Raw genomic sequence first — 27,886 nt, forward strand, 5'->3', positions numbered from 1 at the left:
GGGAGGGCCACCTAGCCCACCCCTTCGCTTGCCACTGCAAGTACGCTGGGAGAGCAAACTACAGCGGACGCTCGGGTTGCGAATGTGATCTGTGCGGGATGCACGTTTGCAACCTGCAGCATTCACACGTTTGGAATTGCGCACGCGGGGGTTGTGATTTGGCGCTTCTGCGCATGTGCAAAGTGCGATTTAGCGCTTCTGCCCATGCGTGACCGCCGAAACCCGGAAGTAACCCGTTCTGGTACTTCCGGGTTTCAGCAGTCCATAACGCAAAAAAACCCCCCCGCAAACCTGAAGCAGCTGTAACCCGAGTTATGACTGTATTCCTGTGTGCAAAATCTGTCTTGCCTGGCAATCAGGAGGCAGCTCTTTCTAGCCAGATGCAGCCAGGTAGTTGGCCGCTGACAAGCCTCTCCTTAAATAGCACTGAAGTCAGGGGGCAGGAGAAGATGCAGAAGTGTTGTGCGGTTAAGAATGAAATACCCCAGGCTATGATACTGTGGAGTCGCAGGTTTCAGTTGCCACATCTGAGCAAACGGTGTGTGCATAGCATGCTTCCTGGAGTCAGCAGCTTTGGGTTTTCTCTGCCCACAGAAAAGCTATCAGCGATAGAACGTTAATAAACACTGCAGCTTCTGTCAAGTAAGTAAAAACGCCAGCTTGGCTTGGAAAGCCTTCCAACTGGTTCTCGGAAAAGAGGGGTTGTTGCGCTGTTAGCAGAAAGCAGGGTGGGCAGGGAAGCACATGGGAAGGGGAAGGGGGCCTGAGGGGCAAGGCACCCAGAAGCAGAGGGGCTGAAGGGAGAATGGCAGGCTGTCTTTAAAACTGGGTGCTGCGCCTGGGGGACGGGAGACGGAGAGGCTCGGGAAGCATTTGTTCCCATTCTCTGCTTCCGGTTCTTCAGACATTTGCTGATCCTGAGTCCCATGAGCTTGCTGAGGAGTCTCTGGGAGAGTAATGTGTGTATTTAGCACCCAGAACTGTCGAGTCCTGCGTTCAAACCCTTTTGGGTGTCTTCGAAAGAGGATCAGACAAATTCTCATGGGACAGATCAGGCGATTGGCGGCTACGATCCATAGGGTCTATATTCTGCCACCACTGTTGGAGGCAGAATGCTTATGAGTACCAGTTAAAATCATAGATTGCCCTCTCTGGCCTTGTTTCTTTCTTTGCAAGAAAGGAGCCACCTCTGATACTCTGTGTCTCACAGTGTTCTGCACTGGAGAGGCATGACCCTGGCTGCTTCCCATAGAGAATTCTGACAACTTTTATTTCGCTTATAGTAAACCTGTGGGAGTTAAGCTGGTTGTGAGGATTTGATCTGCTGCAGCTTCCAAAGTGTGAGACTTGGGAAACCCATGGCCTTCCAAATGTTGCTGACGCACAGCTTGCATCATCCCCAGCAAACGTGGCCAGGGCTGAGAGGAGTTGCAATTCAGCAAATCTGGACAGCCTGAGGTTCCCCATGCCTCATACACATATTAGTTTCAAACTTCCGTTTCTGTGTTGAAATGAATTGCCTGTTATTATTTTACACATTAGACATACACCCCAAAACCCAGGTTTGCCACCAAGTGTACTCTCCACGGCGAACAGCAACCAAACGCCTGTATCAGGGACTTTTATGCTTGGACCGGTAACTTTAGGCTGAGGCTGTGGCCTAGCCAGGTGTGCTGTGGAAGATGCTGAAGAAGATGGCATTTGCATCCTAGACCCCTGTGATTTGCAGGGATTATGAAGGCTCTGGACTGGCCCAGGCTTTGTTCCCAATCCTTGAGGGGAGGTTTTGGTTTTGGCCATTCTCCCTTCTCCCCTCCTCTCTCTCAGCCGGCAGTTCTGAGAGGGGTTAGAATCATAGAATCATAGAGTTGGAAGAGACCACAAGGGCCATCGAGTCCAACCCCCTGCCAAGCAGGAAACACCATCAGAGCACTCCTGACATATGGTTGTCAAGCCTCTGCTTAAAGACCTCCAAAGAAGGAGACTCCACCACACTCCTTGGCAGCAAATTCCACTGTCAAACAGCTCTTACTGTCAGGAAGTTCTTCCTAATGTTTAGGTGGACTCTTCTTTCTTGTAGTTTGGAGCCATTGCTCCGTGTCCGCTTCTCTGGAGCAGCAGAAAACAACCTTTCTCCCTCCTCTATGTGACATCCTTTTATATATTTGAACATGGCTATCATATCACCCCTTAACCTCCTCTTCTCCAGGCTAAACATGCCCAGCTCCCTTAGCCGTTCCTCATAAGGCATCGTTTCCAGGCCTTTGACCATTTTGGTTGCCCTCCTCTGGACACGTTCCAGTTTGTCAGTGTCCTTCTTGAACTGTGGTGCCCAGAACTGGACACAGTACTCCAGGTGAGGTCTGACCAGAGCAGAATACAGTGGCACTATTACTTCCCTTGATCTAGATGCTATACTCCTATTGATGCAGCCCAGAATTGCATTGGCTTTTTTAGCTGCTGCGTCACACTGTTGGCTCATGTCAAGTTTGTGGTCAACCAAGACTCCTAGATCCTTTTCACATGTACTGCTCTCAAGCCAGGTGTCACCCATCTTGTATTTGTGCCTCTCATTTTTTTTGCCCAAGTGCAATACTTTACATTTCTCCCTATTAAAATTCATCTTGTTTGTTTTGGCCCAGTTCTCTAATCTGTCAAGGTCGTTTTGAAGTGTGATCCTGTCCTCTGGGGTGTTAGCCACCCCTCCCAGTTTGGTGTCATCTGCAAATTTGATCAGGATGCCCTTGAGTCCATCATCCAAGTCGTTGATAAAGATGTTGAATAAGACCGGGCCTAAGACAGAACCCTGTGGCACCCCACTAGTCACTCTTCTAGGGTTGCTCCTGCCTCACAGTAAATAACAATAAAACTGAATTGCAGCTCAGATGGATTTACAGCAAGGTCTTCTCCACTCCTCTCTAAACTTCCTGGTCTTTTGAAGATCTCCTGCATCTCTTTCATCTTCCCTGATCCTGCATTCAGAGCTGTTAACAATACGTAACTGGAAATCCCACTCCCAAGAGGACAGAGGATTTTGCTCTCTGGTGCCCAATGGAGCCACCTGGGCATGGAGAGCTGGTGCTGACACCCTTTGAGCCTCGTTTGCATTTATTTAATTAGCACACGGCTTTCCCTCTGGGACCAGGCTTGGTTCTTCAGGTGGGGGAACCGGAGAGACAGACCCTCAGATGGGAGATGGAGGCGGCTGTCAGCGCCTGCAGATAACTGTGGTCTGACCTGTCCTGCAGGGTTGGGGAACCCTTTTGAGACCAGGGGCCGCATTCCTTTCTGGACAGGTTTCAGGGGCCACATGCCAGAAATGTGTGGAATCTGAGGCATAAATGGGTGCAGCAACATGAATTTTACGTAGGCTAGTTTCTGTGCACACTTCCATGGTCCTCTCTACCCTCCTGGCATGGGTGCAGAGTCCCGAGGGCCAGTTAAAGGCTTGGAGGGCCTCACTCAGTCTCTCAACCTGAAGTTCCCTAGCGTTGCTTGAATCCATCAATCCATAAAACCTGGCGCCCTCTCAGATATGTGTTAGATTATATAACTCCCCTCACCCCCAGCCCATGTTAGGAACTCAGGTATATAAGCTAATCGCTAAATGGCCTGTGTGTGCATTTACAGAAGTTTTCCACCCTTCCCCAACCCTCATTTGCCTTTGTTCCGCGTGAGCGTGGTACAAGACAGAGCTGTTTAAACTGGATGTGCACTTCCAAAGAGCTTTCCTGGCCTCTGTGCCTTCCGAAATCATTGCCGTCTCATTACCGCCGCGATAAGGCTTCAGTGTTGATGTTTCCGTAGTGTGTGGGCCTGTGTTGTGTGCATGCCTTGATGCCATATAAATGTTAAATAAATCATACTGGTGCCAAGGAAGATAATGCACCGAATGTGGACGGTTTATGTTTGTGCTTCCTGTCCGTCGCCGTCAATGGGGCTTTTATCGAGGTAGAAAGCAAGCAGAAGTGGTTTTTCCAGGCTCCCCTTTGCCTCCACATAAGGCTCTCTCCACTGGGTTCATTTGTGCAAACCCTTTTAATCACCGGGCGAACACAGCATCATGACAGATGATGTCTGAAGATGTATAATTCTCCTCTCCCCCCCCTTTTTTTTTAGTGGTGTGGGCAACTATGGGACGATTGGGGAAGCGGGGTTGTCAGGTGGCAAGGCAAGTACCAGATTCCAAAACGTCTGCTCGTTGCATTACCATTTACTCCTGCAAGCGAAAGGATTTGCTTCTAAAGTCTACTGAAAAGTGTTCCTTGGAGGAATTAATCATTCTGTGTTTCTGTATGAGTCTTTTTGCCTGATTGAAAAGAAGCAGGCCTGCAGCGTGCAGAAAGACCACAAGTAGCCTCTCCCTTGAGCAGGTAATTCTGTGTTTGCTCCAAACTCACCAGGTGCAGAAATGGGGCAAAATTACCTACTGGATAGATCAGATGCACCAAACACACCAGAAGCAGAGATGGGCCAGAATTACCCTCCTCCTGGTGGGTAATTGAGAAGGAACTAAAGCTGAAGAATTGACCCATGCAGAGACACATTAGGCTCCTTCTTCTTTGCGGCTGGCTGGGTGAGCGTGCTTGCGCTCACTGGAGCATTTTTTTTTTTAGAAAAAATGTCACCGACTGCAAGCAGTTCTTCCTTGTGGCCTGTTGGTGTGGCTTGGCTCACAGCTTGGAAATTACTAAGCTAAGTGCTCTCAAAGTTTTATTTAGTTGACGGGTTGACGCGCATTGCATGCTGTGTATCAAACGTGACTAATTCATGCAAATATGACTTTGGAATGCAAAATAAAATACGCCTAATGAGGCATGTGCTTGATATTAGGTGTGGTGGGGAAGCAGCGCCTAAAATAATGCAACCTTGCAAGTAAGTATTCAGAACTCGCTAGTGCTGAAAATTTCGGTTTACTACCATGCTTTCCCAAACACACCAGTGTTGGTGATTTATTCCAAATGGGTCTGATATTACTGTACTAGCAGACAGAAATTGGTTGTATACAATTTGGTTAATTTATAAGAACTTGCTCGCTTGGGAGATAATTCTGGCTCACCACAGGTGATCAGAACAAATGGCAGGTTGCAGCCCTCTGACAGTGTAGGAGTTGTACAATAGGCAGGAGATAATGGCTGCTCCCCGTTTGCCGGCCTGCCATCTAAAAATCTAAGTTTAATGAATGCAAAACTACAGAACTCAGAGTGGAGGATTTAAAAGTTTTGATGGTTTTTGTTTTGTCCTTAAGAACTAGAAGAGACGAAGGAGCCAAAAGGGATTAGGATAGAAGGAAAATACTAATCAGTGTTCAAGGATGCATGCAAAAATTAACTGGTGAGAGCAGGACCGAGAGCATATATTTTAAGATGCTATTAAAAATAAAAATAAAACCGGGGGGAGTACAAGCAATGATGGCAGAGCTGCAAAAGAATCTGTAATCAAAACTAGTCATTTGAGACTTAGGCTGTCAGCCTGGGGTGCTGGCCTGGGTTGGGAGGAATGATGTGGGACACCTGGAGCAAGGTGGAGGAAGATTCAGAGGCAGGTGGAGCCTCACTCCCGACATTCGCCAAGGTTCTGCGTTGCAGCCTCTTCTGCGCCCCGAGAAAGAGATGAGATGTGGGTGGAGAAAAAGAGCAGCAGGTATCAATGTTTCCAGCTAGGGAAAAAATCCTGGGGCAAGCAAAACTTGGCACTGCAGCTGTCTGTAACCGAGAGGAGGAATTTTGGTGAGATTTTGCTCTGGCTGTAATCCGCAGGTTCCCATGTGCAGCCTTTTAATAATCATAATTATTGGCAGCTCAGTGGCTGACTGTGTGCCAGTCTCTGCATTTTGGACCTGACCTCTGTGAGAGTTCTTGTGAGAGCAACATAGGGGAGCTCTCCACATCCAAATGGTGCCTGGCCCAGACTTTGGTGTTTTCTACTAGGCCTGGGAAGGAAGTGCTGGTGGGGGAAAGTGGGGCAGTTTATTAATGGGGGCAGGTGGGCCCAGCAAAGTGGAAGGGGGGGGGAGAAAGTGGGCAGCCAAGAGGGCATGATGGGGGCATTGGGTAGGGCAGACTACGCAAATGGTTTAATCACACCCACCCAAAAAAGCCTCAAAACATTTACTGAAAGCCAAGAGGACCAACCCAAATCCGAAATAATGCAAAATAATCAAAATCGGGTGAAAACTGGGGGAGCGGTGCAACTCAGATCAAATTAGCTGCTAAAGGCAGTGGTAAAGAGGTAGCTCTACAACGCCAGTTTAACACCCACAAGTGATGGGGCTTGGCCGAAGCCCCATGGATTCGAATTGGGGTCTCTCTCTTTCTTTCTTTCTTTCTTTCTTTCTTTCTTTCTTTCTTTCTTTCTTTCCCTCCCTCCCTCCCTCCCTCCCTCCCTCCCCCTAACCTACCTCACAGCCTTTTCAGGAGGATAAAAGGTGGTGGAGGAATAGGCCAATTGCCCTCCCCCCAGCTCCTTGGAGGAAGGTTGGAGTAAAAATGTTATTTCAGAAAACAAAGGCCATATTGACTGGACGCAGGTCAAGGCGCAAAGACCCCGTAACCAATTGTATTCCTTGCATGCATGTGTGAGAGAAAGATTGATGGTCTTTTGGACTGCCTTATCTACACTCATCCATCTGAATCCTGCTTTGTTGACTTTTTCGGAAACTGTGCAAAACCTTTTAAGCTGACCTCTGCCAGGATGAAGGGGTTTGATCTCCGGTGACTCAGGTCCCTCCCTACCCACCCCCATATACCCCCGTTTCACGTTATTCTCCTCATCCTTGCTCCAGATAATTATTTATTATGTGTGGCTTTCTCGTGTTTATTACACACCCATGGGTCTTTGGCATTCAGGGCTGTGCTCTTGGAGACCTGTGGATCTTGTAGGAACAGCCCTACCCTAAACAAAACACCAGCAAGGGCCTCCTGGGATTTCACAAGGTTTGGAAATTACATGCTCAGAAGATGTGCTGTTGTCAGTTCTGCCTCAGCCTGGGCTGAGCCTCCTGGCTTTGAACCCAGGCTCTGGGGTTGGGCCCCGCCAAAAGCCCGTTTCTAATTAAGCCCTTTGCAATGTATTTGGGTTCCTGAGGCAGCGAGAGGCAAATACCGGTAACCATCAGCAGTGAAAACCCTGTGTGGGGCTTAAAATGAGGGCAATTTGGGCCTGGCTTGTCTTTTAAGTGAATTTTTTTAGAGGGGTTCCTTTGGATTTGGTTCTGGCAAAACAACGGTGTCAATTGACTGCCTTCTCGACCTCAATTCAGTTCTCCAGTTCCTCCAAACACTCAACTCCGCTCCTCAAGTCCTTCCTATCTCTCTTGCTCTCTCGAGGGAAAAAAAAAAGGGGGGGGGGAATCCACTATGGAACTGAATTAGACTCTTCAACCTACGGGATAATGCCTCCACAAATCAAAAGCACCTTGGAAGAGGGGGGGGGGACCCAGAACAGCAGCTTAGAATGAGAGGTGCCACCTCAGCCACACATCTCCACACCATCTGCAAGCACTTAGGAGAGAAGGATTGGAGGGTTCATAAAGCACAGCTTTTTGCCAGTCGAACCTGATTGCTGCCTTTAACGAAATTGCATGGTTTCTGGACAAAGGGATGTGATGGCTTCAATTTATCTCCAGGACTTGCTCTCTCTCTCCCCTCCGTGCTGGGAGAGAAGTCCTGGAGGATTTGGAAAAGGCACTGCTGAGGCATACAAAACCATGGTGCTTAGGCTGGAAAGCTGGCCAGGCCCATAAAACGGGATGGCATCCCAGATATTATTCTTGTCTTATTGGTAACTGGAACCAAAAAAATTTAAAACGGGGGTGGGTCTCTTCTTCTTCTGGATGGGGGTGCAGGAGAGAAGTTTGAGCTGGCTGGGGCAAAGAGCTTTGCTAATGATGTGGCAGATGAAACAGCCTGAACTCTTGGGGGATGCTCCTCCCAGCTGGAAGGAGGGGACCCCGACATTTTGGCCGAGCTTGCACTTCAGGGATTGCTCAGGGCTTTGGATAACTCCTGCCTCTCCTTGCCAAGTGTTCTGTGCGGTAACGACGAGCCATATGTGAGTCACTTTTGTGTGCGATTTCAGGGTGGTTGTGTGTGTGTGTGTTTTTGAAAGAAGCCAAGCTCCCACCCTCATTGGCCCTTAGTCACATGGGCGAGGTCTAGATTTTGCAAGAGAGGTTTCTTCCCCAAGCCAGACCACCGTGCGCTGTGGGTCCCGTCAGGTTGCCTGAGCAAGTTGGGTTGGGTCAACACTAGGCATGCAACGTGGGGATCAAGGAGAGCTCAGTTCGCCACAAGATGTGGCAATTTCTTTTGTTTTCAGTGCTCCCTTTCTGAGATGACACTCGAAGAATAACCATTTCCGTGGGCTTTCGCACGGTAGGTGCTCTGATTCAGAGGTGTTGAAGCGGCTATGTCTTGGCCTGCTGCGACCTCGTTAAATAGACTGGAATGATCTGGACTTGGGGGCTCCTTTGGGAGCAAGGGCAGGATAGAAATCCAGTAAATAAAAAAACAAACCCGTGTTGCTTTCTGATAGTTGAGGGACCCGCTTCACTCTTGCAGCTGACTTCTAGAACATGTGCAAGAGTACGAGCTGATTGCTGCTTTCTGCATGAGACGGTGTTCAGAACAAGTAAGGCTAATATATTCTGCAATGGGTTGTACAGAGGATCAGTGGCAATTGCATCTGCCGGTGGGTGTTCTGGACTCAATAGGAGCCTTTTTCCTGAAGTTCTTGCAGTTGTGCACAACTGTTTTTCATTTCTGGTTAATAATGATAATGATGGTGATAATTAATAATAAAAAAATAGCAACAACAAGAACAATTCTGGCCGGTTTCCAGCAAAATATAAAAACATAATAAAATATCAAGCATTATAAACTTCCTGATACAGCCTTCAGATGTCTGTTAAAAGTTGTGTAGTTCTTTATCTCCTTGCACATAGTATGTTACAGAACTCTTGCACAATGCAAAAAGGTCAGAGAACAAATATTTGCCTTTAATCAAAGGACCCGCAATTTGCAGACAGCTAGAGATGGAGGAAGTTCTTTTTTCTTCCCTGCCCTTCCCACTTTCTTTGAAATCTCAGCATACTGGATCCCAGTACAATAACGATGGCAGAGGATGGGTATCTCAAGGGCTGTAGCTCAGTGGTAGAACAGCTTCTCTGCATTCAGAATGCCCCAGCTTCAGTCCCCAGCATCTCCAAGCAGAGCAGAGAGAGACTCTTGGAGAGCTGCTGCCACTCAGTGTGGGCAATGCTGAGCTAGGAGAGGACTGCCGATGGGTACTAGCCATCAGGGCTATGGTCCGCCTCCACAGCTGGAGACAGTAGACCTTCTGAAGACCCGTTTCCGGAAGTCACAGGAGAGGAGTGTGTTTTTCTGCTCAAATCCTGATAGCAGGTTTTCCACGGGCATCAAGTTGGCACCTGCGAGACCAGGATGCCGAACAAGATAGGTCACAGCCCTGACATCCAGCAGGATTCTCTTGTGTTCTTATGTCAAAGTTAGGCAACATCTAAGGCAGCCTTCTAGGGTTGTACATTGTCAATCATGTCTTCATGGAAACATCCTGAGAAAAGCCAGACGCAGACAGGTAGCTGTCGGCCTGCAGGTACGACGTTAAGTTGCTGTATTTTTACTTTTGAACACCTGCACCTCGGGGCAGGCCATGCTGCCAGATGTTGCGGGGCCTCCGTCAGCTGCGCACAGCCCAGGTCCACTCTTGCCAATAGGCCTGCCTGGCAACGTTGCATCACTGCGTGGGCAGGTCATCCAGATGGAATTGGGCGCTGCTGAGCACAAACTGGGACAGCCCTGGCTCACCCACACATTCTGTCACAATAAAACAAACGCAGCCGAGTTAGCGGAATCACAGGCAAGCTGGCTGGCACTGTGTTGGTGTTGGCAAGGAGATCTCTTCCTCTGCTGTTAGAGCCCAGAGTCATTATAACAGCTGGTGACGGGCACTTAACATAGAATCATAGATAATTGTAGAGTTGGAACAGACCATGACAAAATCTTTTGCCCACCGCGGGCGGGGCTTGAACCCACGGCCCTGAGATCTACCAGCTGAGCTAAAGATTCTGTAAATCAGGAATGGTGGAACCTGTGGCCCTCCACATGTTACTGGACTACATCTCCTATCATCTCTCACCACTGGCCATATTGGTATGGGCTGATGGGGAATTCCACTTTGTGTCTACAGGCCCCTTCTACAGTTTCAGCTTTTAAGATGAGCCAGTCTTTTTAAGGACCTGTTTTCCACCAGCATATGGTTAGCCACTGTGAGAACAGGATGCTAAACTAGATGGGCAATTGGCCAACAGGCTCATCTTATGATCATTCCGTAGTATTTTTAGTGGCATTTTATCTCTGGGATTTCATATGAGGAACAGTCTATAAATATTGTGCAATAAATATAAACATCTGCAGGAGCACAGGTTCCCCACCCACCAATCCTTGGTCCATCTAATTGCCCAGTACAAGGTCTCAAACACCGATTATAAGTAAATTTTTAAAAAACCACTCACAGCACAGATCTAGTCACCTTCACACTTTGCTGTTCAGTTTATGGGCGAAACTTTGGCGTGTGTGCTTTGCAGCCTGAAAACAAACCAGGCTGTGCAACTTGGAACATTTGTGGCGAAAAGGTGTCTGCTTCTTGGACGGGGCTCAGCCCATAAATATGTATAAGGCTGTTTTGTGGGTTTCGAGGGGAGGCCCCAAAGGTCAGTCTATTTCGGTTCAAAGCGATGCAGGGCAGGTGTCATACCCCAGCAGGGAAGTCTTGACTGCCAAAAAGTTTTGGAGCCCATTCTAGCCACCAGATGGACGGGCCATGCTCTCCAGCCCGCCTCTCCGGGTGGAAAGCGTTGACACAACTGTTTGGGAAAATACGTGCTGAAGCTGGAGACATTCCTTTCCCCCAGTAGATCCTTGGTTAGTGCCATTTGGGAAGCCCAAGCCGCATTCAGCTGCGTGAGACTTATCTTGTTTTCCTGGCCTCTGCTTCAGGGATGGGGAGGCTGCCCAAGAAAATAAGACTGTTTCACATCAGCTTCCAGCTCCCTGGAAGATAGCAATCTTTTCTCTCTGGGTTGAGGCTTTCATTCTACACGCCCCCCCCCCTCCTCTGCAAGGCAGAGCTAGCCCCAAACACTTTGGCACTCGACCCAAATGGTACTTCCCTGTGGATAAATACACTGCACAACCCACTAGTAAATTCTCCTGTTCCTACCTCATGGGGGAAATAACAGAAGCTGTACGAGAGAGGAAGTTCAGCTCTCGTTCGTTTCAATGAAGTTTGCGCACCAGAACTTCCCGCTGGAGTGTGTGCCTTAGATTGGACCTCTCTATCTCCAACTCTGCTGCCCCTTATCTCCACCCAACATCACCCCTCCTAAGGTGGCCAGCTCTCCATGGCTCCTAGTAGGGTTGTCCTTGCTGCAAGGCGCATAGGAACCAAAGCCTGCAAGCAAATCTGCAGCAAACATTCCCTGCCTGCCTGTATATCTGCCTTTTCAGGGAAGTTTTTAATGTGTGACATTTTGATGAATTTTTAAGCCTTGTTGGAAGCCGCCCAGAGTGGCTGGGAAAACCCAGCCAGATGGGCGGGGTACAAATAAATAAATAAATAAATAAATAAATAAATAAATAAATAAATAGTAGTAGTAGTAGTAATAATATCTGTTTTGGGATAAAGGGAAGCACCCCTCATTGCCTGGATAAAGTCTTAACGCAAGTGACTAGGTGGGTGTTTGCAACCCTGCACTTACAGTTACATGCAGAGCTTGCTTTTCCCAAACAGCAGCCATGTCCAAGCTCAGCTCTACTTAGGGGTGGGGGGGACCTTTGATGCATAGTAATATTCTCCCTGTTCAGCTGAGCAGCCAGCAGTAGGGCAGATAGAGATTACATACAGTTGACTGCTCCTCTGTGCACACAAATCCCCCCACTTGCAGTCAGGGAGAAGAGCGAGAAGGCAAAGCTGCCAGTCATCTCTTTGACATCTTTTTTTAGGGGGCGGGGAGAGGTGGAGCATTCTACCAGGTGACCCTGAACCTGCTGACTAGAGCCCAGACACAGATTTACCACTCTTTGTCAAAACTAGGCCAACGAGAACCTGCACTTCCATGAATGTACTTGACAGCTGGACAAGGGTTAATTTATAACCCCAGGAAGGCAAACGCCATCTTTGGGCCTCTGGTAAACAAACAGATTTATCAACAAAAGCTCAGCATGGACTCATGGGAAGAGTCAACTGAGAACACTCCATTAGCAGTTACTACCACTGTGGGTTGCAATGCTCAGGCAATATATACACGTTGATGCTGTGAACAAGGGATGTGGGAACCTGTAGCTTGTCTGTAGGCCTGGGTGATTTACCGATATGCCACCCTGGACTGGTTTGAGGGCTAGAGTCCTGTGGCGCCTCACGGGGCCAGGGCTGATGCAACTGGTTCCTCCCAGGTTTATGGCAACCCACGTCAGAAGTGTTTTTTTTTTGGCAAATCCTTGGATGTCAAATTTCCGTAAGAATAGCTCAACAACCTTGGCCCAAAAGTTGTTCAAATAAGGCAACCCTACTATATTTTGAGGGACACGGGTGGCGCTGTGGGTTAAACCACAGAGCCTAGGACTTGCCGATCAGAAGGTCAGCAGTTCGAATCCCCGCGACGGGGTGAGCTCCCGTTGCTCGGTCCCTGCTCCTGCCAACCTAGCAGTTTGAAAGCACGTCAAAGTGCAAGTAGATAAATAGGTACCGCTCTGGCAGGAAGGTAAACGGCGTTTCCGTGCGCTGCTCTGGTTCGCCAGAAGCGGCTTAGTCATGCTGGCCACATGACCCAGAAGCTGTATGCCGGCTCCCTCAGCCAATAAAGCGAGACGAGCGCCGCAACCCCAGAGTTGGCCACGACTGGGCCTAATGGTCAGGGGTCCCTTTACCTTTACTACATTGTGATATTTGGCTGGCGATACATCACAAGGTTGAAAAGCTGCTATCGCCCAGCCCTACTTGTCGGGTGTTGTTGGGACTTCAGTTCCCATCTACCAGCATGGCCAGTTGTAGTCCTAGGGTTCTCCATCCTAGCTCTAAGTTGATTGTTGCTTCTTACCCAGCTGCCTTAAGAAGCAAGGAGGAATGGGAGTCCCCAGCACGTTCATTTTCTCCATTCTGGTATTTGTGTGTGTGTTGCATGCGGATGAGGAGTTCTCCATCCTTTTAGCATCTATGGGCTGCCTGAAGCTGCAGGGAGACTTTCCGCCTAAGAGAGACCCAGGCCTGGGCCTCAGAAGCCAACCTCCAAGGGCCCTGCCCCGAGATCAGGCCAGCTCATCCCATCGCTCTTTGATCAAACGAGCTGAAGGCTGAAGCAATCCAGGGAGTGGCTTTCTCAGGGTAACTGGTTGGGCAAGGCAGCCTTAAGAGAGCTGCCTCTGTGCTGAGACAGCCCTATGAGGATTGCAGCAATGAGTGAAATATCCTGAGCTGTGGGTTTCATCTCCCAGCGCTTGGCTTGTGTGCTGCTTAGATGGACCTCTTCCTTTGCAGGTCCCCTTGGTGTGCGGCTGAGCGCACATTGCCGCTTGTACGCTTCATGTTCCAGATTTCTTACTCAGCAGGGGACTTGGGAGATGGGCGGAAAGGGGTTCGTATCAGCAAGGAACATTTGCTAATAAAACGCTTAGGTCATCCGGTGGGATTTTTCCAGAGAATTGCAGCATTAGCAAAGCATCCTAATGGATTGGCTCCCTCTTTCCTGGCGCGGCCGCTCCGTGCGCAGAATATTGTCTCCATGTCTGCTGTATCAGGGATGGTGGCCCTCCCAGATGTGCTGGCTGGAGCTGTTGGGAGCCGGCATCCCAGGAACATCTGCAGGACCACCAGTTCCCTGTCTGTGCACTATGTGGATGTCTAAGGCACTGTAATGTGCTTGGTTTGGCTTGGCTTCCTTTGGACAGCACTCTCCAGGGATGGCGCAGGTGCAAGGTTGGCCATGCTTGTTAATGCAGCTGACTCTCTCTGCCGGTTACAGACTCTTGCTATTATTTATTACATTTATACACCAGCTTTATCTTCCCGGGAGCTCAAGGTGGTGTATATGGTTCTCCTCCCCATTTCATTATCACAACAACCCTGGGAGGTAGGTTAGGCTAAGGGATGGTGACTGGGCCAAGGTGGGCTTATGCCTGAGGTGGCGAGCTTCAATTATGGCTGGCCAGCCTTCCCTCCTCAGAGGGTTGGGGAACCTTCTATCCAGGGAGCAAAGGCAGCCCCTCCAGACCTCTCTTTTTTTTTGCCCCCAGGGCTCTTCCCTTTTGCCTTGTTAATTTTAATTTCTGTTAAGAGAAGTTGTTGTATGCTGCTTAATTGTAAATAAAACCTCTAAGCGGTTACAATTTGATAGATTAATAGATGATAGATAGATGATAGATAGATAACAAAAGTAGAATTTAAAATAAGCTTTTTAGAAAAATCAAAATATAAATGAAATCAACTACTACTACTACTACTACTAATAATAATAATAATAATAAACTACCAGCCCTGCTTTCCACCCTCCTTGAATGTTTTTTGTCTGGCTCCTTGAACTCTGATAATGCCTTCTGCTTGCTTGGCTGAAGAATACCCGGGGGAGAGAGGGAGACATAGAAGCTAGCATACTGCACAGAGATGAAACTCTAATAATAATAATAATAATAATAATAATAATAATAATAATAATAATAATTTATTTGTATCCCGCCCATCTTGCTCGTTTCCCCAGCCACTCTGGGCGGCTTCCAACAAAGACAAAAAATACACTAAAATGTCACACATTAAAAACTTCCCTGAACAGGGCTGCCTTCAGATGTCTTCTGAATGTCAGGCAGTTATTTATCTCTTTGACATTTGGTGGGAGGGCATTCCACAGGGTGGGTGCCACTACTGAGAAGGCCCTCTGCCAGGTTCCCTGTAACTTGGCTTCTCACAGTGAGGGGACTGCTAGAAGGCCCTCGGCGCTGGACCTCAGCGTCTGGGCAGAACAATGGGGGTGGAGATGCTCCTTCAGGTATACTGTGCCGAGGCTGTTTAGGGCTTTTAAGATCAACACCAACACTTTGAACTGTGCTCGGAAACGTACTGGGAGCCAATGTAGGTCTTTCAAGACCGGTGTTATGTGGTCTTGGCGGCTGCGTTCTGGATTAGTTGTAGCTTTCAGGTCACCTTCAAAGGTAGCCCCAAATATAGCGTATTGCAATAGTCCAAGCGGGAGATAACCAGAGCATGCACCACTCTGGCGAGACAGTCCGCGGCCAGGGAGGGTCTCAGCCTGTGTACCAGATGGAGCTGGTAGACAGCTGCCCTGGATACAGAATTGACCTGCGCCTCCATGGACAGCTTTGAGTCCAAAATGACTCCCAGGCTGCACAGTTGGGGCACAGTTACCCCATTCAGGACCAGGGAATCCCCCACACCCACCCATCCCCTGTCCCCCAAGAACAGTACTTCTGTCTTGTCAGGATTCAACCTCAATCCATTAGCCGCCATCCATCCTCCAACCGCCTCGTTGCTCTGCCTGCTTTTTCCTCTTGCCCCACCCACCATTTCCATGTGGCCCCCGAGCTGTATAAGGTCCCCCATTCCTGCTCTAAGCATGGCTTTGAAATGATCCTGAGGCAACTCTGGTTGTCATTAGCTGTCGTTAACTGCAGCACTGCTATAAGGCTTACCTGGGGAGCCAAAGCACTCCCTTGTCCCTGACCTTTTCACTGTGATCAGGGCTGCAGGATAATATCACACCTAGAATCACTGGCTGGTAGAGTTGGATGGAACCCTGAGGGTCATATAGTCAAACCCCCTGCAAAACTGGAATCTTTTGACCAACGTGGGGCTCGAACCCACAACCCTGGGATCAAGAGTCTCGTGCTGTACCGATTGAGCCTGAAAAACAATTCCACCTCAGCTTGGAACGGCTGTTGTGAATCCTTGGTACAAAAAAAAAAAGTGATGGAACCAGCCGTATGCCCCCAAAGCCTGTGATTAATTCATCTACTTTGAATCTTTTTTTTTGGGGGGGGGGATATAGAGCCTTCCCCCCCTCCCCATCCTTGCAGCCATGCCTGCAACAAAGAGGTTGATTATGATGTGAATGGAAGTCTGTTTGAGGGTTTGGATCCAGCTACTCACAGCTGTGGCCTCCTGGCATTTATCAACCCCCCAGAAAAGAGGGTCACACAAGACGCCTTGTTCCAACCAATGGAGCAGGCAGCGGCTTTGAGGGGTTGGGGGCTAGGGGGCTGCCCGCACGGCGGGGGGGGTGCTTCTGCTGGGTGTCGCCCACAGGGCTGACAGGCTGCAGTCAGAAGGGGCACTTGGTGTCATCTGCCGGTGAGCGAAGCAAGGAGGGATGGCTGGGGGGTGTGGGTGTGCCTAGTCTCTCAGGGAATGGGAGGCGAAGGCAGGGGGCTGCTAGTAAGCCATTAGTCTCTCGTAAGGGAGTGGAAATGCTAGCCTACTTTGCAGGGGTGTTGTGCTGATAACTGAGCCTGTGTGTGAAATGCCTCTCTTGCCTTGCATAAATGCAAACCCACAACCCTGAGATTAAAGTTCTCATTCTCCGCCAACTGAGCTATGCAGGCGTGATGTTCCACATTCATTTCTCAGTGTTTCCAGTGTGCTAGGATTTGGGGAGGCCAAGACCCCAGCTGGGGCAAGTCGTGGCCATTTGAAGGAGGAAGCTGCAGGTCCGCTAGGTGGGTCTGGCTCAAGATTAAGGCAGCTCCTTATATGAAGAGAACACAGAGGCAGTTTCTGCCAAAACTGCAAGCAGTTTAATAAAATGCACGTGCAAATTGTTTTGCTTAGAGAAGGTACTGAGGAACACACACACACACCCAAAAAGAGAGGGAGAGATTTGTAGCAAAAAGCAACAGCTCAGCAAAACGAATCAGGCAGGACACCTGTAGCCTTGGCTGGTGATAGTGAAGCTGGTTTCTGTCAATGTTCCCCTTCAAAACATATTTATTGAAATTTTTAACATTAAAAATTGGAAAGCACAGGTTCATGTGTAGAGTCTGTCATATAAAATCTGTGGAAACGCTGGTGCTCCCAGGAATGTAATATCATTTCCTGACTCTTGGTTTTATTGTGGAAACAAAAGGGTCTCATCTACCACCACTGTCCCATGACTGATTGCGCCCCCACTCTGTTTACAACAGCCATTGGTTTCATGGAGCAACATCAGCTCCTCACAGATGACTCCTGTGGCACATCTGCTTCTTTTGAATTACCAGTAAACCCAGCACTGCTTATCAAAATATTCTGAATTCCGGAGAACCCACCCCCTCGCAGGTTCATTAGAAAATGTGCAAACTGTACCAAAATTTTAAGTACTTTGTGATGATTTGGCAACTGAGAGGGCAGAATATAATTATCCGTGGACCTTCTGGGTCCCCAGGATGGATCCATTTTACCCGTGGGCAAGTGTTTAGCTGAAACCGGGCCAAAGCCATTAAGCAGATGAACTGGAAATGAGGAAAGGGTGTGGTTTGTTAGTTTATGTGCTGTCATCAAGTTATTTTCATTGCCCTTTAGCTCCAGGGTGGCCAGTGTGGTGCCCTGCAGATGTTGTTGTACTACAACTCCCATCATTGGCTATGCTGGCTGGAGCCAATGGAAGTTGGATTCATACAACATCTGGAGAACATTGTGTTGGGTATGAAGGATTTACTCGGTTCGCCAATGGGAAAAAGTGACAAGTGGGGTGCTGCGGGGTTCTGTCCTGGGCCCATTGTTGTTCAACGTCTTTATAAATGACTTGGGCGGAGGAATTGAGGGGGTGTCCATCCAACTTGCAGATGACACCAAACTGGGAGGGGTGACTAATGCTGCAGAAGGTGGAATCTGGATTCAGAATGACTTCAACAGATTCGAAAACTGAGTCCAAATTAACAAAATGAATTTCAGTAGAGAAAAACTACACAGATATAAGATGGGGGACACCTGGCTTACCAGTAGCACATGTGAAAAAGATCTAGGGATCTTAGTGGACCAAAAGCTGAGCATGAGTCTACAATGTGACACAGCAGCAGCAAAGAAAGCCAATGCTATTCTAGGCTGCATCAATAGAAGTCTAGTGTCCAGATGAAGGGCAGTAAGAGTACTACTCTATTCTGCCCTGGTCAGACCACACCTGGAAGGATGTTGACAAGCTGAAAGGTGTGCAGAGGAGAGTAACCAAGATGATCAAGGGTCTGGAAACCAAGCCATAAATGGTTGAAGGAGCTGGGTATGTTTAGCCTGGAAAAGAGGAGACCCAGAGGAGGTATGACAGCCATCTTCAGATATCTCAAGAGCTGTCACATGGAAGATGGACAAGCTTGGGTTTTTTTTCCCCTGATCCAGAGGGTAGGACCCAAACCAATTGCTTCAAGTTACAATAAAGGAGATTCTGACTAAGCATCAGGAAGTACTGTCTGACAGTAAGATCTGTGGAGTCTCCTTCATTGGAGTTTTTTTAAGCAGAGGTTAGATGGCCATCTGTCATAGATGCCTTAGTTGATATTCCTGCATTGCAAGGGATTGGGCTAGATGACCCTCCCAACTTTTATTATGCTATTATATACTGTCCTCAGTAACACATTGGCAGCACTCTTAAGCCCAGTTCAGTTAGACTTTTAATGCTGAATCACCCTGGCATTAAAAACATAAGCATTGCCTTCCTGTTTTATGTCAAAGACCCATTGTCTCCCAGTGCACACAGTCTCCAGTAGTGGCCAGTTGGGACCTGGTGGGGAGAGAGAGAGATCCTTCCCCATCCTCTGGCTTCTGGTCTGGTGATCAAAAGGCCTTTCAGCATCAAAGTTCCATTCCCAGCTAGAAAGTCCTTCTTCACTCAGTGATAGTTTAAACTATGGAACTCGCTCCTACAGTAAGGTTACCAGATTTTTTTCAATGAATCCGGGGACACTTTTCAGCTTCAAACTAAATAGATGGATTTTTTTCAGGGAACTGATTTGTCAATCCGGGAAACAGGGATGTCTGGTAACCTTATCCTACAGGAGGCAGGGATTGTCATCCTCTTGGATGACTTCAAAAGAAGATAACACGAAGGGCAAGGCTATGGATGGTTACAAGCCATGATTACTATGTCCTGCCACCACGGTTGGAAGCAGCAACGGAGTACCAGTTGGTGGAAACCACAGGTGGGAGAGCTCTCTTGTGCTCCCAGCCTGCCTACAGTTTTCCCACAAGCCTCTGGTTGGCCACTCCAGTTGGCCATTGGCTCGCAGCTGGCTCTTCCATTGTTGTGACTCATAACGGCCCTCCATCAATTTGCCTAATCCTTTAAATTAAAAAAAAGCCGGCTGAGCCACCAGGGCCTTGACTGCATCTTGTGGCAATGGATTCCAGAAGTTAATTATTGCTGACAGCCCGTGCTGTAAATAGTCTGGAATGCCAGCAAGGTGGGAAGAAGGAAACACAAATGGCTGGGAACAGAGCCTGAGGGAAGTTGGGCAGACGGTCAGAGGAGACAAGGTCAGCGTTGGTTGTTGCCCAAGCAGATCCCAGACCTGATCCAGAAGGTCTGGGCCAGCCTCTTTCCAAGGTCAAGAGAAACCAATGGGCTTCCGGAAAGGGGTGTTTGGGTGCTGAAGTCCCCTGGATGCCAGAGGCCATCATATATTCTGGGGACCCTCTCAGTCCATGGCTCCTCAGAGCAGTGGAGCCCAGATCTGGAAAGAAGGCACCTTGACAGCCACACCACTGTGACAAAGAATTCCCTGTTTCCTCGGGATTGAAGGTTGTCCCACATTTACTGCGCCGTAATTGGCTAACCCACTTTGGGAGATGTAGTAGCTGCAATGGGGTAATAACCATGCGGCGAAAAGCCACGATTTGCACATCCAGGGTGAGTCAATGCCATGAATGCTTTCCCTCACATTCAGCAGACATCATGTGCCCAGGAAGCAAGAAGAAATAAACAAATACAAGTTGACACATTAAGACGTTTCCGGGATTTGGGCCCAGCCCAGGGTAAATAAGGTGCAACTCTAGAAAGGGATACCTCTCTAGCACAGACTAGCCAAGATGCTGGTTGTTGTCGTTGTTTGTAGATCTCATATCTACAGAATCATGAAATTACAGAATTGTAAAGTTGGAAGGGACCCTGAGGAACATCTAGTCCAACCCCCCACGATGCAGGAATATGCAGATGTCCCATTCGGGGATTGAACCTGCAACCTTGGCATTATCAGTGCCATGCTCTAACCAACTGAGCTATCCAGGCATGAAAATGCAAGATACATGATAGCAGCACAGGAGGTTGCACATAGAGCCTGGGGTCTTACAATGTTATTCATGAAATAGGATTCATGCACCTCGAAGCTAGAGCAGGGCTGAGGTCTAGGGGAGCCTGGGAAGAGATGATGGATTGCGCGTCTAATCACTTTCCTTCCTTCCTCACCAAACAACTGGAAAGGGAACATGGAAAAGTCAAAAGGCTCTGTTAAATATTTGCCAGAGGTCTGGCAGGGTAGGGGGATATGGAAATTATTCATCTGATTTGCACTTGGCAAGACAAGAGGGCAAGGACGGCGTTTGCTGCCTCTGGATTCCACCCACTCCGGTTTCGGTGCAGTCCTGGCAGTTTCCTGTCGCACTCCAAATTCCTGTGGCACTTCTCTGTGGTTAGGCAGGATGAAGAGGGCTTTGCCTCGGCAGTCATTGCTGGGGTCGGCGCACTAGGGCTGGGCCCCTGAGCCTGACCACGCGTGGGGAGGATTCCTCCGCCCCTCCTGTTTACTGCTGTCTACTCATGTCCTGCCCTGGGTAGGTTGGATTTTTTGCTGTGGCCACAGGATGGGAGTCTGGGAAGCCTGCCCTTAAAAGCACGACAGGTTTTGAAATCGGAACTTGCAGCACAGGATCTGCTGCATCTTTGCAGAAGCTTAGGAAAACAAGGGGAAAACATCTCATCCTCAAGGCAGCAGAGAGGGAGAGCGTACAAATAGACTCAAGGGGAGAATGAGCCCATCTTGGGGAGAGAGAAGGCTTGGTCCTTGCAGCTCTTATCTTCCCACCATGCACAGCCATCTCTTTCCGTAAACAACAACTTTCCTTGCCCTGACCCCAGTATTTAATAAAATACCCAGGTACTTCCCATTTTGATGTGAACCAAACTAGGAGCTGGTGCCCGTTAGGGAAGGCATATTTTTGTTACGTATTTTGTGGTTTTTATATCGAAATTTTATGTTGCGAGCTGCCTTGAGATCTATGGGTAAAGGGCGGTATACTACTAATACTAATCAAAAGGCAATACTGAGTGTGTTGGACTGGTGGTCTGGTTCAGTGTCCACCAGCCTTCACTACCGAAGGTAAAACAAGGCAGTGAATTCACTCCCATGCACTCAGGAACATTTCCAAAATCCCAATCTCGGCTGTTTTTATCTCAGATCTAGCCGGGTGTGCTAGTTCATTCCATCAATGGAATTGTTTTAGATGTGGCATTGGGTGGGTTGGAAAGCATCAAATCAAGACTCCAGCCCTCTCCTCTCCCCTTGGGTGTGCAGTCCAGGATTCTGGCAACTTGTTTTCTGATCAGCTCTGTGCATTTCAAATCTGGGACACACACTCTCTTTCTCTCTGTGTACATATATCATGGGGAGCCTCTGTCTGCAATGACCATTTGTTCTCCAGTCTCAGCCCCGTTGATTCGTTGGGACCAATTTTTTAACGTGCATTCAATGATTTTTGTTGAGAACAGAGGAGCCATGTGGATAGCTTGGTTGATTACAGCGCAATGCTGATAACGCCAAGGTCCCAGGTTCGATTCCTGCATGGGGCAGCTGCGTATTCCTGCATTGCAGGGGGTTGAACTAGATAGTGCTCAGGGTCCCTTCCAACTCTACAGTTCTATGATTCAATAATAATAATAATAATAATAATAATAATAATAATTTATTTATACCCTACCCATCTGGGTGGGTTTCCCCAATCAAGTTGATTGAGGGGGCCCGGTGCGATTTCCTGATGTCACATGTGACGTTGTGAGGAGCCAGGGGACAGAACTGAACACCCTCTGAACATTGAGGGGGCCTGGCTCCCTATATATATTTTTAAAAATGGGGGGCCTGAAACTGCTTCAGTTGCTAGAAGCTGGTGCGTATGTTTGGGAATCAATCAAAGCTGGCAGCCATGAAGTTATTAGATCAAAAGGTTTGTGTTTTCGGCCTGTCCCTCTCCTTTTTTCCCCGTTCTCTCCCACTCTTGCATATTTTTCTTTCTTCCCTATATTTATTTGAAGTAGTAATAATAACCATAATCAATAATAAATACCAAATCCAGGAGCAGGAGAGAGGAAAGAAAGGAGCTGTGTGGAAAACGGCTCAGTCAGCCCTCCAGGCAAAGACGGCCTGAGACGTGGTCGGTTGTTCCAGGCCCCCGGGGATTGGAGGGTGGAAAGGAAAAAATGTCTTGGCTCTCGCAGCCCGACTGCTCAGCAACTGTCAGTCTGGTCCACGGAGGCAGCTCCGAGGTTAGCAGGAATCCCAGAGCGAGATGCTTCTCGCTCTTCTCCCGGGATTCCTGCTGTAGTTTGAGAAGACGTGGGGGGAAACTCAGCAGGCAGGAGCCTCCTGGCACCCTCGCCTCTGGGGCTCTGGGAAGAAAAGAGGGGGGGAAATGTTCCCACACGGCCTGGGGGGAGTTCCAAAGCCCCCAGGGCGCAGATTCCACCATAAGCCGCCCACCAAGTCGAAGTTGACATGGCTGGACGGTGGGGTGTAAATTTATGGGCTTTTGAATTATTATTTTGTGACGTTTTAATGTTTTTATTGTACACTGCCATGGATTTCTCCCTCCGAGTTGGTGGTTTATATATTTAAAAAAATGCACTACTGTTCAAATCATTGTGGAAGAGAAAGAGCTTAGTTAGGTTGACCTGCTGACAATTTAAATTTGGAAAGTGCTTTGCAATTTCTCCCCCATTTTGGGTTCACACATGCCTGTGAATACATGGTACATGTATACATACATGTATACATATGTAGATAATCAATAATATGTATACATGGTACATGTATACATACATGTATACATGTGATACATGGCTGTATCCTAGCTCCCATTTAAGGGGCAGGAGACTTGGATCTGAGAGAATGAGAGAGAGGAAGAGAGAGAGAGAGAGGAAGAGAGAGAGAGAGAGAAGTAAACTTTGCCCGGGGCCACAGCCCTCCCTCATTGAACTTCTCCCGGAGCTGACATCTTCATCCCCATCCACTTCAACGCTGTCCTCCCCACATTCATGGACATTGTAAGTGATTGGAAATAAAAGGAAGAAGGAAGGAGACTCTGGGAGAACTGTGGGTGAGAGGAACGGAGCAGCCTTGAATGCCAGACAGGAGAGCCTCAAACAGGGATGGGGAACGTGTGACTCTCTAGATGTTGTTGGACTGCAACTCCCAATATCGTTCACCGTTGGTTCTCCTAGCTGGGGCGATGCTGTGGACAGAAAGCACCGCCCTCGCTCTGATTTGGCTTTATTATGATGCCATGTAGCCAGTTAGATTTGGCTGTGGCCAAAGCTAGTTCAGAATGAGGGCAAGGTCTTCATGTTCTCACTTGGGGGGGGTGGTACCCAGCAGTAGAGTTTCAATTGTCACCGCCATTAGGACTGAGAATCAGGTCGCAGCTAATATAATAATAATAATTTATTATTTATACCCCGCCCATCTGGCTGAGTTTCCCCAGCCACTCTGGGCGGCACCCATCGATTGTTAAAAACAATACAGCATTAAATATTAAAAACTTCCCTAAAAAGGTAAGAGGAAGATACAGATCACCACCAAGGCCCTTTTCCAGCCACCAGTAGGAACCTGACTTCAGGTGCTGCAGGCAACCCAGAATTTGCGCCACCGGTGTTTGCTCTGTGATGGTTCATTTATCTAGATAAAGATCAGGGTGTGCTTGTCTGTGTCTCACAACACCATATTCTTCTGCATATAAATTACTTTAACTGATCCCAGCCTTGTGTTTTCATGTTGCTGCAGTCTGTCCTGGGATGACAATAATAATGATTAAATAATATGCAAGCCATCGCTCCATGCTGTGGCCAACATGCCACAGTGATTGTTAATTTTAGGATTTGCTTGTTATTGCCCAGCCTGGCGAGGGCATTCGTTTGGGTGAGGTGTTGCAACAAAAAAAGTAGGCTGAAATATGAAGCAATTTGGTTTTTTGCATATGTGTACCAGCTCTGCCTTTGCGTGTAATGGGGCTAAATTGGATCTCTTGTTGTGTGCCAGTAACTGAGACCTCCTCTCTCTCCTTCCCTCCCTTCCAGCCTGTGGACCGGGCACCTTCAAGTCAAAGCAGGGGGAAAGTCGGTGCACCCCTTGCCCTCCCAACAGTCGGACAAGCTCTGGGGCAGCTACTCTCTGCATGTGCCAGAACAACTATTTCCGGTCAGACACCGACCCACCCGACAGTGCCTGCACCAGTAAGTCTGCCCTTCTGCTGCTTGGCGTTTCGGTTTCACTTCAAAATGTGTTTATTTTGGGCTTATTATTCCACTCTAGCTTGAGGGTACCAAGGCCAATGAGATGAACCTCTAAGGTAGCACATGAGTGCATTTATACTTCCGCCCATTGCTTTGTTGACGAAACTAACAATTTACAAAAGATTTGCAAAGCTGCTTCGGGAATTGGGAAGATGGGAGAAGAGGTATGCTGGTGACGCCACACAGAAATGGCTTTTGGGGTGGGGTGGAGCCTTTGCGCTAGCTTTGGTATGCTGTTGCTTACTGGAAGGAAAGGTAGCCGGGAGGCTGGCGTGGTGTAAACGCACCAGCAGAAACCAATCCTGTACTTCTGCCAGTGTTTATGCCCCACACCAATTTCCTTCCCTATCTCCCTCTCCGTGAGCAATAGCAACCTTCCTGCCAGGAACCTCCGCTCTACCCTGCCAGCGTTTCTGATGTCACAGGTACTAGCCAATCGGTGCCCTCTGCAGCCAGCTTTACCCTGGCTCAGACTAAACCATGCTGCAGACTTGCAGAACCAGTCTTCTTTTTTTCAGAGCTTGGTTCGAGAGAGAAAAGGGTACATTTGCATTGTACCCACTCAAACCGCCACGCCTAAAAGCATTACCTCTGCTTCCTCCAATACGAGGTGGTTGTAAAGATGACTAGAGAAACTTGTATGCAAAACTCATGTGCCTTTGTGTAAATGCCAAGCATCATTTTATTTTATTTTTGGAGAGGGGGTGGTGAAAGGCTCTGGGGAAAGCCCAGCTTTGAGGGTAAGGTTTTGGGAGTTCTTTTGGGGGCCCTGAGCCTCTTTTGATCCCATGGCAGGTGTCCCGTCGGCCCCGCGCAACGTCATATCCAATGTGAATGAAACATCCCTGGTGTTGGAGTGGAGTGAGCCCCGCGACTCTGGGGGCCGGGACGACCTGCTCTACAACGTCATCTGCAAGAAGTGCAGTGTGGAGCGCCGGCTGTGCATGCGCTGCGATGACAACGTGGAGTTTGTCCCCCGCCAACTCGGCCTGACCGAGAGGCACATTTACATCAGCAACCTCATGGCTCACACGCAGTACACCTTCGAGATCCAGGCCGTCAACGGAGTCTCAAGCAAGAGTCTCCAGAACCCCCAGTTTGCCTCTGTCAACATCACCACCAACCAGGCAGGTGAGTGCTTCATGGGAAAGGGAGGGCAGCTGCCTAGGCTCTCCCTAGCAATCTCTGCCAAGCCAGCGGTGAAGCAGGAACCTCTGGGGTTGAGGCCCTTTCATGCCAAACAGGCCTTGAACTTGGAGTCCTGGAGCTGCCATGGATTCCTGTAAGTGTCTGGTTGGGCATCTAGCCAAGGATTTAAGGTTGCTGTTATAGAGAACATAAATGGTGTTGGTGGTTCTTGCTTAAAGAATCAGGAAGGAGCCTTCCGGTAACTACGTCCTAAAATCTTGCCCGAGGTTTGTTTGTTTTTAATGAGTTTGTACACATTTCCCCTCCTTCGATGAAATGAGCCAGTGCGATGGTCTTCCAGACTTCCAGACACCTTTCTAGAGTTGAAGGAGGAAGTTTGGAAGAGAGATGTTCTTTCCGACTTCTTCTTCCATCTCTATGCCCTTTTCCAGGCTCAGACTGATTCTCCTGGAGCTGGATTTTACCCAGATCTCATGGGAGAGCAAAGTATGTGCACACACTCTTTCTCTCCTGTCTCTTGGGACAGGGAGAGAGTGATACGAGGAAGGGAAGTGTCCAGATGAGTGGCTCCAGCACTCATTCAGAAATACAAATGTGGGTCCCCTGACCTCCAAAGATTGGGGGCTCCTGTTGTGGAGTCAGGATGGCCAGGGCCAGCTCGCCCATGAGACAAGGTGAAGCAAGTGCCACAGGCAGCAAGATCCACGGGGATGGCAGATCCGGCATCCAAGAACACATTGCTCACTGCTTCTGCCAGACCTGCTGTCTCCTCAGCAACCTCCACAGCAGTCTCTTGGTGAATAGGAAGCACTGCTGGTCTCCTCCCACCCTCTGTTACCAGTGTTGATTTTCATCCCCCCCCCCCCTTTGCTCATGGCGTAGATATTCACTCCCCTCTTCTTCTCTGGCAAGGCGGCACCATTTTGTGGTTTGCCTCAGGTGCCAAAATGTCTTGAGCCGGCCCTGATAGTGGGCATCATTCCATGTTGCCTCAAAGACGGCTGTTCCCATGTGACTGGTGGGAAATTGCTGGTGGAGCTTGGTGAAGGGCTACTGACCTTTCCAGAAGGCTGCTACTGTTGGGATATGCAATAGAGGAAGCGAAAAAGGTTTCCGTTCTGGATGATGGACTGGATCTTCCAGCTCAAGCCCTGCATTCCAGTGGCTTAGCAGACACGTTGGCGCCTATCATGCCTTTCACAGTGACCTGTTTGACACAGCGAATGGAACGCCAGTTGGCTCTCCAGTGGATTTGAGCCATTTTTAGTGGTCTTGCGAATGCTTCGTTGTGGCTCCAGCTTTATTTGAGTCCTGGAAATCTTAGAAAGAGCCCCACCCTTTTTGGGCCAAGGAACACATTTGGAAAATCTAACATTCATGCTGGAGAAAACAATTCACATAAGAAATACTGGTGATTCTCAGACTTGCAAAACACCGACATGTAACCCCACAGAACAAGCAAAACACAGGTGAAATAGACAGGCAACATTCAGCCCCAAAACAGGCAGCGCAAACACACACAACCTAACAAGAAAATTGCAGGTGAACCCCTGGCTTCCAAAAAAAACACAGCTGCCAAAAATACAGGGAAAGCACCCCAAAAGCACCAGGGTGGCTCCCATCCTCAGAAACAATAATGCATCCAAGGAAATGGCTATTCCTCAAACTTACAAAGCACCTGCAGGTTTGCCTCCCCCCCCCCCCTTACTTGAATGTTTTGGATGGGAGCTGGAAGACCAGGGCTGCTTTCCTTCCTTTGAGCACCCAAATCAGGCCCAGAAGATCCTAGAGCAGCCTTTCTCAACCTGTGGGTCCCCAGATGTTGTTGGACTACAACTCCCATCACCCCTAGCTAGCAAGGCCAGAGCTCAGGGATGATGGGAGTTGTAGTCCAACAACATCTGGGGACACATAGGTTGAGAACCGCTGTCCTAGAGAAAGGAAAGGAAGCTGGAAGCCTGCACTTCTCTTTTCTGCCAGCCCAGCAGCTGCTGGCTTCTTAAAAAGAGAGAGACAATAACAATCTTTGTGGAAAGCATTTTGAAAATCAGGAGTGATGAGCCCTGAAGGACCCCAAGGGAAATATGGGGGGCCGCAGAGGCACCATGGTGCCTTGGGGTGTTGCATTGAGGACCTCAGCGACTCGCATGTTCATCCCTCGAGTTGTCTGTCAAGGCAGCCGAATCAGTGTTA

The 27,886-nt window shown here is 48.6% G+C and overlaps 1 protein-coding gene across 3 annotated transcripts in view; it reads left to right on the plus strand.

Annotated features, from left to right (window-relative positions):
* The window catches only part of EPHB3 (EPH receptor B3), an 85,590-nt gene that overhangs the window by 45,123 nt on the left and 12,581 nt on the right, over positions 1-27,886 (plus strand). For all 3 annotated transcript variants that reach the window (XM_079977721.1, XM_079977722.1, XM_079977723.1), the window contains exons 4-5: positions 24,329-24,484; positions 25,340-25,675. In XM_079977721.1, the coding sequence (XP_079833847.1) occupies positions 24,329-24,484; positions 25,340-25,675 (492 nt within the window). The remainder of the gene's footprint in view (positions 1-24,328; positions 24,485-25,339; positions 25,676-27,886) is intronic.

The sequence above is a fragment of the Podarcis cretensis genome (genome assembly GCF_951804945.1).
Source record: "Podarcis cretensis genome assembly, chromosome: 5".
In the NCBI taxonomy this organism is placed as follows: domain Eukaryota; kingdom Metazoa; phylum Chordata; class Lepidosauria; order Squamata; family Lacertidae; genus Podarcis; species Podarcis cretensis.